The sequence below is a fragment of the Trichechus manatus genome, unplaced genomic scaffold, assembly GCF_000243295.1.
Source record: "Trichechus manatus latirostris isolate Lorelei unplaced genomic scaffold, TriManLat1.0 scaffold00104, whole genome shotgun sequence".
Taxonomy (NCBI): domain Eukaryota; kingdom Metazoa; phylum Chordata; class Mammalia; order Sirenia; family Trichechidae; genus Trichechus; species Trichechus manatus.
The window spans coordinates 8,265,454-8,277,728 of record NW_004444040.1 but is presented as its reverse complement, the minus strand read 5'-3'; the positions used below and the strand labels follow the sequence as shown (position 1 = coordinate 8,277,728).

The 12,275-nt window shown below is 41.3% G+C and overlaps 1 protein-coding gene across 1 annotated transcript in view; it reads left to right on the top strand.

Moving 5' to 3' along the window:
* Nucleotides 1–12,275, top strand: part of PAK5 (p21 (RAC1) activated kinase 5) — a 208,306-nt gene that overhangs the window by 151,689 nt on the left and 44,342 nt on the right. Inside the window, exon 3 of the mRNA XM_023737566.1 lies at nucleotides 6,181–6,972. Within this exon, the coding sequence (XP_023593334.1) occupies nucleotides 6,181–6,972 (792 nt within the window). The remainder of the gene's footprint in view (nucleotides 1–6,180; nucleotides 6,973–12,275) is intronic.

Sequence of the window (12,275 nt, the reverse complement as noted above, 5' to 3'; positions counted from 1 at the left end):
CTGTGCCACCAGGGCTGCAAATGTATACACACATTTATATGTGTGTGTGTTTCTATGTATGTATGAGTATAATGCTGACTCTTATTATGCTAAAAAACATATTTCTGTCTAACTTTCCTTTTTATTATAAAAGTAACTTTGATTGTAGAAAATTTTAGAAACACACTGATCCCATGGAGTACACAATGAGATAGATCCATGGAGCAGCACAGTCAGCATCACCTGGGAGCTTGTTGGAGACACAGAACCTCAGACCTCTCCAGACCTGCTGGATCAGAATCGGCCTTTTAACAGGATCCCCAGGAGGGCACATTAAAGTTTGACACTTGCTAGCCGAAAATACACATCACCCTTAATCTCTCCACGTAGACATGACTGCTATCAATATTCTACTGTTTTTTTATTAGCCTTTCTTTTCTTGAAGGTCTACTTTTGTTAATTTTCTGACTCGTTCATGTTATTTCTAAGCAAGATATCAATAGAGTACTAACTGTGATTTGAAAGAATTCAGTTCTTTAGATTTAATGAGGTGTCTGTATTTAGTTTATATCATACAACAATTCTAATTAATTTGAGGTACATCTGTTTAAATAAAGAAATTTGTGTTTTGTATCTAAAATTACTAAGAGTAATTTTGTACATGTACAACATTGATTATCTTTTTTTCCCAGCAGATAAAGCTAAGATTTATTTCTTCTATTGTTTACAACTTCCTTTTTTTCTAAATTATTGTCAACCTAATTTAAAAGTGAATTTTACCCATAAAAAATTAAATAGCTACCATTTGTTAGTACTTATTGTAAGCCAGGAATCATGCCAGCTGTTTTACACATATTATTCCATTAAATCATCACACCCTATGCAGTAAGGATTTATTCTCTCCATTTTATGGATGAAGAAACCAGAATTTAAAAAGGTTGAGTCACTTGTCCAGTATCTCATAGCTGGTAATGATATAAGCCTAAGATTGAAAACAAAGATAATAAATATTACATTGTTTTAAAGTCCCATTTCTTAGTCAATGGAGGATCTTTATTTTTTTCTTCTAAATAGCATTGTGCTTATGGCAATATTAATATTCCTTACTCCATATTAACAAATACATAGAATTCTATTTGTTGAGTTTAGTGATACAGTTTCACTTGTAAACTGGACATACTTCTTTGGATGTGTAATAGCAAGTGTACAGAAACTGCAGACTCCGCAATTCTGAGGCCATAGGTTAATTTGTATGCTGAAACAGCTTCCCCCTAATTTCCCACACAAATCTCAGAGAGTGCACTCAGGGGACAAAGCATCTGTGAAACCCTTGTTCACGAGTGTTTGTATTTCAGTCTGCCAAATGTAAAGCTATTGCACAATTAATGAGAGAAAATACTCTCCCTAAGAACAGACAGCCCTTCATTATGTTATCGATTCATCATTTAAAAATATTTATAGCAAAAAAAAGAAATATATTTATAGCTAGCTATCTGTATATATGGAGTCCCTGGGAGGTGCAAACAGTTAAAACGTTTAGCTGCTAACCAAAAGTTGGCATTTCCAGTCCACCCAGAGATCCCCCACAGAAGAAAAGCCTGGTAGTCTACTTACAAAAAATCAGCCATTGAAAACCCTATGGAGCACAGTCCTACTCTGACACACATGGGGTCACCATGAGTCCGAATCAACTTGATGGCAACTGGTATCTATGCATAAACATAGGGCCAAGGAGACAAAGGTAATGAACCCCAGTCTAGCAACAGTTTGGGACAGGCACTATTGAGGGCAATCTACAATTAGCATCTCAATAAAATATGAGCTCCATGACAACAGGGTCCCTGGTGGCACAACCGTTAAGTGCTCAGCTGCTAATTGAAAGATTAGAGGTTCAAATCCACCCACCAGCTCTGCAGGACAAAAACCTGGAGATCTGCTCCCATAAAGATTACAGCCTCGAAAACCCTATGGGACAGTTCTTCTGTGTCACATGGGGTTGCTATGAGTTGAAAATCGAATTGATGGCACTTAACAACAACCCTGTAGATCTAGCACCTAAAAACCTCAGACAGTACCTAACCCAGATATTCTGTCCTCACTGTGGAGATGAGGATGCTAAAGCCCAGAGAAGTTGGTGATCCAGCTAGTAAATGTCAGAAACAGAATTCAGTCTGGTTGATTACAAGGTCTGTTCTCTTTCCATGATAACTGGCTGCCTACTCTGCCTCTTCTGCAGGCTAAACAGCCTATCTCCTGGCTACTTCACAGTTTTTCCTACATGTGCCCTGGCCATGACCTGCTAACCCCAGACTACCTGAAGACCCTGGTCTGGTACATCTTCCAACTTGTCCTAGCCTCGCCTTTAATATACACATCCAACTCTTCACTCCTGTGGTCACCCAAGCCAGACAATGACAGTGTACTGAAGAAGGGTTCTGCCTAACCAGGGAGAACGTATATTCTGCTTGACATGGTAGGAGCCAATCTTAAGCAAAGATAGAGTAGACCTTGCCATTGACAACAATGGGTAATGAAACGTCTATAACTTGAAGAGGTTGTTGGAAGTAGCTTTTGAGGGTGAGTCATTGTGTTGGTTTACAGTCTCTTTTTGAATTTACTCAAGTGTCTTCTAATAAACCATTCAGTTCTGTTCTCCTCATTGAAATAAGTGATCTAAAACAGTGCATGGTCTGTGGACAGAATTGTTTGTTATCAGTCCACAAAGAGATAAGTACAGAAGTTGAGTGTAAGAATTTAAAAACTTTCATGATGACTTGACATTTCTGTAACAGTCAATGAGACCCAACACTGGTCTCATTAACAGGACACTTTGAAGATAGTTTGGCAGTTTTTTATAAACATATGACCCAACAATGGTGCTCCTCGTATTTACCTGAATGATTTGAAAACTATGTCCGTACAAAAGCCTGCACAGGAATGTTTATGGTTTTATTTATAAGAGCCAAAACCTGGAAGCAATCAAGATGTCCTTCAATAGGTGAATAGATAAACAAGCTGTGATATATCCGTACAATAGAATCCTATCCAGCAGTAAAAATGAATAAGCTATTAATTCACTCAACAAGTGGGATAAGCCTTAAGTGCATTTTGCTAAGTGAAAGAGGCCAGACTGAAAAGGTTCTATACTGTATGATTCTATTCCTGTGATATTCTGGAAGGGTCAAAACTATAGGGACAGAAAATAGATCACTGGTGCCAAGGGTTTGGGGACAGGATAATTTTTGACTTCGGGAAGCACGGGATTTTTTGGGTGGCGAAACTACTGGGGAACTGTAGCACAAAGACTGAACCTTAATGTATGCAATTTTTAAAAAATTAACTAGGAGGCCAGGGGATCCCAGGATGGAATGCAAACTGTGACAAAAGAATCTAACTGTAATAAAATTTATGACAACTTCATTGAAGGGGATGGGGAAAATGATGCTAACCTAAACAAGTTTGGAAAATAGTGTTTTGACTGGAAACTGTAAGACTAAAGACAAAATGTACATAAGCACTGCACTCTAGTTGGTAAAGTTGTTTCTCAAGGGAGTATGGATGAATAATTTTGAAACTGCTGTACCTGTATCCTGGAATTGAGCAAATAAGTAAATGAATAGCAGATGGTAGGAGCCAAGTTTCTCACTGTTGGAGAGGAAAGTTACAGATAAATAAGTGGGAGGAGGCTAGAATCAACCATGTGGTACTATATTAAATTCAGAGACATTCGTATGAACTCATGTTTAACTTAATATAGATACAGATGTATAGATACAGAAATAATTATATATATGTATGTATACAATCAGTATATATATATGTATATGTCTCCTAGCTCTGTCCACTGAAAGGGCCTGGAAGCAATGACACTCCAGTAGCAACAAGCACACTCAGCACCCAGATCTTGGTTTCTAATAACATTCTCCAATAAAAGGAACCAGGTCTCCTTGGAGAAATGGCTGGTCTTAGGACTAGGGCAGTGAATATCCAAGATAAGCCTGGAGCATCTTGTAGTGCCAGAAAGAAAGGAAGTGCTCAAACAATAAAAGAAAGGGGACATGTCAAAGAGGCACAAGAGCCAACCTAAAAGAACTCCCAATGGTCAAAGCTGGAACAATTTTAACAACAAAACAATTTGGATTATAACCCAAACTATGATGTAAACAACCATGAGTCTCTACCAAATAAGTAAATAAATGGGGGAGAACAGACAAATCTCCTCTGCAGAAGAATTCCAAATAATTTATGTAGATGCCTACTCAAGGAGGTAGAGCATAACTTAACTCCCCATCCCTTCAGTGTGGGCTGCATTTAGTGGTTTGCTTCCAAAGTGCAGAGTATGGAAAGGAGGGGTAGGGAGGTGACTTTACAATGGAGGCCTGAAAAACACTACCTCAGTTAGGAGACCAAGGTTAACATCCTCAGTGGTAAATCATGTTGATAGGATGTACCCTTAATATGATGTGATGAAAGTGGCATTTTACCTCTGTGGTCTTCCTTGCAAAAACCGATAACCCCAGTCTAACATGAGAAAAACACCAGACAAACTCAAATTGAGGGACATTCTACATACTCAAAACACCAAAATATTAAAGGTTCTCAAAAACAAGGAAATTTGAGAAACTGTCACAGACCAGAGAAGGCCAAGGAGGCATGGACAACTAAATGTAATGTGGTATCTTGGATGGGATCCAGAAACAGAAAAAGGACATTAGGGAAAAACTAGTGAAATCTGAATAAACTGTGGAGTTTAATTAATAGTAATGTACCAAAGTAATGTGGAAGAAGGTCCTGACAATCTTCTGAAAATCACAACGGTCCAATCCACAGCTGATCGTGGGGATGGACACATGATCAGGCAGCATTTCTTTTCATTGTGCATGGGGTCGCCATGTGTCACGGGGAGAGGGGGGTGTGTGGCCACTGGACAGCAGCTAACAACAACCACCAGAGTGATGTAAGATGTTAACAATGGGGGAAACCAGGTAATGGGGTATATGGGAACTCTCTGTACTCTCTTTGCAACTTCTCTCTAAATCTAAAACTATTATAAAATAAAAAGGTTATTTAAAAGAAACTGTTAACAGGCCAAGAGTAGTAGCCCAGCAGTGTTTGGGGGAAAAACAAAAACAATAACAAAACCTCTTTCTCCACAGAGTTTGAAAAGCGTTGATCTCTAAAACCTGTGCTCCAGGGCAGCTTGGACTTTTTCCTGCAGTTTAAACCTTTTATTATACTAGCTGTGATGGTTTTTGAACTCCTTGCTACTTGCCCAAAGTATTGTTCTTGTAAAATCCTGCAAGTCTGAAGTCCCAATACTTTTTGTTCTTCTCTTATCCACCCCCATCCTATTGTGCTGCCAAACCTTGTCATTGTCAGCTGGTGCTTTGTAAGTGGTTTGTGATTTCTTTCTGTTCCTGGTATTCCAGAGTGATTTAGGTTCATTAAAGGGAACATTTGGGCTTGGCCATTTGTTACCAAGATCCAGGTGCAACCAGGTCATTACCAAGCCATCCGATATTCAGCGATGATGAGGCACAAAAGTGTGACCATAGCAAGCATTATACTTAATCAAATATCACATTTGATCACAGATTAAATCACACCAGTAATCTTTATTCTGTTGCCTATTTACAGTTTCAGAGAGTGCCTTCCTCTTCTTTAAAATCTGATAACCTCCATTGTTTATATGTTGTCCATAAGGGGCAAAATAGATGCACTAATTTCTGGTTATATTGTTAATATCCAGGTGATTTGCTTTTTCTGGTTTTGGAATCATCTAGATGATAAATCTAAAAGGATAATAAATATGCTGTTTATAAATGAATAGTTGTAGTCTGTTAAAATTCTCAGCACATTGTTAGAGAGGGTTTATTATTTAGGTGAAAGGGCAGTGGGAGGGGATTGCCCATAAACTGGTAAATAAGGCAATTATAGGCTAGATAGTCTTCTGAATGGCTCTATGGCATTTATTTGATCTCTGCTGAAACAGGTGAGGAAAAATTTGCAATTTGAGATATTGTTTAATATTTCTTTTGCCACTGAAATCTATAAAAAAAAAATTTTTAATTTCTGATGAAATATTCCCTGGGGTTTATTTTCTTCTGTGGTTTAAATTGGATGGGATGGGGGTGGAATTCACCCATCAATTTAAAAGCATGAAATGCTCTTTTTAAAAGTCATTCCCTTTAATATTCTCAGACAATCGTTAGAGGAAACAAACCCTGCAAGGAAACCTCCATCAACGGCCTGCTAGAGGATTTCGACAACATCTCTGTGACGCGCTCCAACTCCCTAAGGAAAGAAAGCCCACCCACCCCGGATCAGGGAGCCTCCAGCCACGGTCCGCGCCATTCGGAGGAAAATGGCTTCATCACCTTCTCACAATATTCCAGTGAGTCTGATACTACTACTGACTACACCACCGAGAAGTACAGAGAAAAGAGTCCCTACGGAGACGACTTGGATCCGTATTATAAAGGCAGCCACGCGGCCAAGCAAAATGGGCACGTAATGAAAATGAAACACGGGGAGGCCTACTATTCTGACATGAAGCCTTTGAAATCCGATATTTCCAGATTTCCTGTCGATTATCACACACACTTGGACTCCCTGAGCAAACCAAGTGAATACAGTGACCTCAAGTGGGAATATCAGAGAGCCTCAAGTAGCTCCCCGCTGGACTACCGAGACCCGTTCCAATTCACTCCGTCTAGAACTGCAGGGACCAGCGGGTGCTCGAAAGAAAGCCTGGCGTACAGCGAAAGTGAATGGGGACCCTGCCTGGATGACTATGACAGGAGGCCAAAGTCGTCGTACCTGCATCAGACCAGCCCTCAGCCGGCCATGCGGCAAAGGTCCAGGTCAGGCTCAGGGCTCCAGGAGCCCATGACGCCGTTTGGAGCAAGTGCATTTAAGACCCACCCCCAAGGACACTCGTACAACTCCTACACCTACCCTCGCTTGTCCGAGCCCACAACGTGCATTTCAAAGGTAACGTTCCCTCCCTCCTCTCCCTCTAGGTGGCGCTAGCACGGCCTTCTGATACAGTCAGTCCCAGTGCTTGTTTGCCTGTTATGTAGAATCCATACTGAAATCCTACCTCGTTTCCATCCCTAACCCTAGGGCAGAGCATTTAGGGCAAGGCACATATATCGATTGAAATAAAAATCTGACTTTTGGGGTTTCCTACAAGGTTACTGTTAAAAAGCAAAGAAAATTTCATCTATTTGAAAGATATTCTGGTATGCTAATAATCAACATTATGATATCATGTCGTACTAAGTTCTCTGTTGAAGAGTATACAATTCTAGACCATTAGATGGAGTAATACAGTGCCTTCCCCACCCCCCCACAACCCCCCAGGGTGGGCTTTTGCAAAGTTTAACCTAGACCAGCTGCTGGAAAGGGAAAAAAAAATCAGGATATGTGGTAAGTCTTGAATTAAGGCTAATTTTATTCAATTCAGGGGACTGTTCTTTATGTTGACAGTATGCTTTTTCTTCTGTTTTTGTGATGAAATGTTATTTTTTAATGAAATTTTGAGGATAATAGATAGTATCTGGCTTCTTTTTTTTTTTCTTTTTTGGTATACTTCTTGTGTTGTTTTCATTCCTCTCCTCTCTCAGTAATTTTTTTTTTAATTGTTAGCTGCTGAAAATTTGCTTTGAAATTTGACCATTCCTTGATATGCCAAAGTTTGGGAACCATTGTTGGAGAAGTTACTGACCATAAAAGCAGACTTTTCCAGGAGTGTCTAAAGCTTTTGGAAAATACCTTCAAGAGTGTGAAAGTCATTTCTTGTCTCATGGTGGCTTGGAAATGTTTCTGCTACCTCGCCTGTACAGCAAAAGTGAAAATGGGCATTTGGTGGATAACATGGACGTCTCTAACCATACTTGAGACAAACAGGACTTCTAACAACGGGATCATGTATGTTTGTGCCCCATGCGCTCTCCTCAACAGCTTGATAGGCAAGCCTGCCTGCATTCATCTGCCTTATTGATTGTAGATGGTCAATATTTTTCCTTTGCTTATTATTTCTCAGAAACCCAATCCAAGATGTTGAAGGGAAACCTTTTAGGGACATCTTACAAGAGATTGAAACCATACTTTAAAAAAAAAAAAAAGGATGTCAATATAGTTCCCAACATATAAGATTAAAAATAAATCCTAAGGAAATAAAATGCCTGAAATATATACCTTCAGCTAAAATTCAGATGTTAAGAGTATTTTTCAATGCACTCCCCTCACTGTTAATTTGTTTGAACTTCCACAGTCATATTAATATAGCTGCCTTAGCTTCCAGTGTTCTTGCCAAGGTGATTGTTGGAGAGAATTCTGTTACAACAGGCAAAAGCTACATGAAACTATGTATAATTCGGTAGTAGCAATGTATGATGAAGCATAAGATAGTTTATTCAACTTCCTGTGCATATCACTCTCTGTGAGTCCCAGGATGAAGGGAACCCCTTCAGCATTCTAGAGTAAAATAAGTGAATTAACATATTCTGCAGCTGAATCTAGTTAAGTCCTTGGGCTTTTGACCATTAGTGGTTATTTTATCTAACAGTGAACAATGGTTTTTGTTTTTGGTGTGTGTGTGTGTGTGTGTGTGTGTGCATGTGTGTGTGGTTTATTTGAACACTTGTGCTAAGGAGCAGTTTCAGGTCATGGTCATGGACAAAATTTTGTCCAGTGGCTACAAACTTTCAGCCCTGGCGCTATAGCTAGTTCATTCATTGACATGTTTGGCTCATCCATCAATACTCACTTCCAACATCTAGGAAAATTGAGAGATTTCCCTTGGAAATCTGGATTTCTGGGTTTCAGGCTTCTCTTGAAAACATGAGAAGATATGGTGGACCTAGGCCTGCGTTTCCACATAGCCTTGGGAATAGAGGACACTGCAGGTAAAGACTGCTTCCACTAGAAGGACATGGGCTTCTCAATTTAGCACAGGCCCTGCCTACGCATTTCATTCACTTATGTTATAAACCTAATCCCTAGAGTCATGTGGGATGGATGGCGACCACCACCAGTCCCCATCTGCCCATTTCACAGAAGGGAAAACTAAGGTCCAGAGAGTCACATGGCACACTTAAGGTTTCAGAGTCTGTTGGCTGCAAAACAAAGATAAGAATCCAGGTATGATGTCCCTCCAAGTCCAGTATTTTCCCATTATGTAGGTGTATGTTATTTCTGGGGTTCAACTTCATTTGCTAGTAAAGTTTGTGAAGGTTCCCTGTGGCCACCAGAACTTCAAGTTAAGTGGAGGAGAAGAGGAAGAGAGAGGGAAAGAGAGGAGGGAAGGAAGGAAGGGAGGGAAGGAAGGAAGGGAGGGAAGGAGGGAGGGAGGGCGGGCAGGCAGGAAGGAAGGAGGTGCTTTGCTTTGTTTCTTGTTGATTCCATCTTCCTACAGACCTCCAAATATGAGTGGGCCTGTCCTGAAATCTGGCTTTGTCAAACCCAGGAACAGCTCAGAAACTGTTGTAGCTCAGTAAAAAATAAATAAATAACAGGGTATCCACCCATGGGAACTTCTACCAAGGCTTTTTTCAGCCCTAATAAGCAGTGTTCCAAAGGGGCAAGTTGCTGCTCCGTATTCACAGGAAGCCATGAGAAACCCAGGAGCAGGTTTAGTGGGAGGTTCGGAGGTGGATGGCATGTTAGTAATTAAAACGTTCACTCGATTAAAAATACAACATCTCTCTAAAAAGACTTAGGTACTCTTAAAAATCTATCCAATCACATTTGGGTTTCCTGCTGAGGGAAGGAATACCGATCACGATGCAGATAATTTGGCCTTGTCTTGTGGAAAATCCTAGAGGAGGGTGGGTGATGTTCACATCCCAACAATTAAGAAAAATCACAAAACTTGTGTAAGTCTCTGGATGGAGCAAAAATGAGGAATTCGAGTGTGCGTGTATGTGTATGTGTGTGTGTGTGTAGGAGTGTGTGTTTGACACTAACTTCCATTTAGGCCTAAAGAAAAGAATAAACCAATAACGCTGCTAACCAACAGGGTAAAAATCCTCCAGTGTTATCTACCTACCTGATTTTCCTGTTAGTGTGACAGGAATTGAGAATGTTATGAAATCTGTAGATACTGGCATCCATCTCCCGACTTTTAAATGCTTTTTGCTGAGGCTGAACAGATGAAACTTCTGGGGGAAAAACTAAGCCAAGCAAAAAACAAACAAAAAAACTAGCCACATAGCACCTTCCTCACGACAGAGCTATAGAAACTGCCAGCTGTGGAGAGAGACTGCTTTTCACCCTTCACTGCAGACAAGCCTCCTGCCTAACAGGGAGGGAAACTGGCTGGAGACATCATCAGCGTTTACTGGATTTTGCTAATCCCGGGCTCCCCAGGGACCAGACAGCTGCTACCTCCTGCCTCTTGGTTCTGGCCCAGCACCTCCGTTCCTTGATAGGGCTTCAACTACTGAGAAGCCCCCTACGTAATCACATTCCTGCCAGTTCATTAAGCACTCACTGTGCGCCAGATACATGCACTGCTTTGGTGGAGCTTCACAGCCCTGTGGGCAGGAATGCTCGCCCCCTCTCCTTGTACAGTCAAGTAGTCAGGGGCTTTGAGAGGCTCACAACCCCCTGGACAGTGAGCTCATAGCAGAGCTGGGGTCCAGCTCTAAATCCTCCTGGTTCTGGGCTTATCCCCTTCCCCAGACTTTGAGTGTCTCCCCACATGTTACTTCTCATCATTCCATGTGGCATAGGGAGAGCTTCCACAGGCACCAAGTGCTCAGCGTGCCTCACGACCATCTCCTGTTAGTACCTGCAGCAATGAATTCCCTTTGGGTTGCACCAGCTTGTCTCAGTCCACATCAGGGTTTCTCAACCTTGACACTATCAACAGTAATTCTTTGTCATGGGGGCTGCCCTATGCATTGTATTTAGCAGCATCCCTGGCCTCTACTCAATAAATACCATTAGCAACCCTCCCCAAGCTGTGACATCCAAAATGTCTGCAGACATTGCCAACTGTTCCACGGGGGGTGGGGGGCAAAATTTCCCTCAGTTGAGAACTGCTGTTCTATACCAAAAAAAACCCAAACCCATTGCCATCGAGTCGATTCCAACTGTAGCGACCGTATAGGACAGAGTAGAACTGCTCCCATAGGGTTTCCAGGGAGCGATTGGTGGATTCAAACTGCTGACTTTGTGGTTAGCAGCTGAGTGCTTAACCACTGTACCACCAGGGCTCCCCACTGTTCTATAGCTACCATCTATCAAGCACTTTTTGGTGGTTAAGTATGAAGATTCTGGAGATAAACCACCTGGTTTGAGCCCTGACATTGACATTAGCTGGGTGACCAAGTTGCTTAGCTTCTCTTTGCCTCCACTTTCTTATCTATAAAATGGGCATAAAGACAGTTCCTGCCTTCTAGGGTTGCATAAAGATTAATTACATTAACAAACAGAGCGAGGCACATAGCAGGTACCTAACTTTGCGTGCACAGCCGGTAGACTGACAATGGCTGTGATGTGATGCTGAGTGTTACTATGTCCCCAGCACTGTGGTACGCATATTGCAAACATTACCCAATTTAGTCCTCACAGAAATTCTGAAAGAATTCAGGATCATCTTTGTTTTACAGTAAGGAAGTTAAGACTCCGAGAGGTTAAATCTTTATAGACTTTCCCAAGGATATGCAGACAAACAACGAGTCAGAATTCAAAGCTAGGTTCATCCAACCCCAGAGTCTATGTGTTTCAGAACTTTCCCATTTCTACGGAAGAAAGCCAAGGGGTAGAAAGATGGACGTGAGACCTTTTAGTCCAGACACACATTCCGCAAGCAGTCTTCATCTTGCTGGTGAAGAATGGGCAATGACTTCACAAGGGGGTTTTGGTACACAGGGAATACAGTTTATTCTGTCTGTTCATGGTAGGACGATGAGAAGTTCCTTAGCGTCACTCAGACTGTGATTTGTGGGTACGAGCTGGAACCACAGGCTGCAAGGAAACATTGAGAGTAGAGATCTCTAATCACTTCTCAGCCCTTTGGCTAAGATCAAGTGAAGAGTACAGATTTCTGAAGCTCACTTTTGCCCTTAACTCTTCCATCAGTGATCTTTACTGAAGGCATTCGAAAGCACAAGTTCTAGAATCAGATTCCTTGGGATCATGCACTTATTAGCTGTATGGTCTTGTCTGTGCCTCACTTCCCTCATCTGTAAAGCAGTGTTTCAATACCTACTTTGGCTGGCCGTGAGGATTAAATGAGAGTGATAAATGGAAAGGACTTAGCACATGGCAAGCACTCAGTAAGT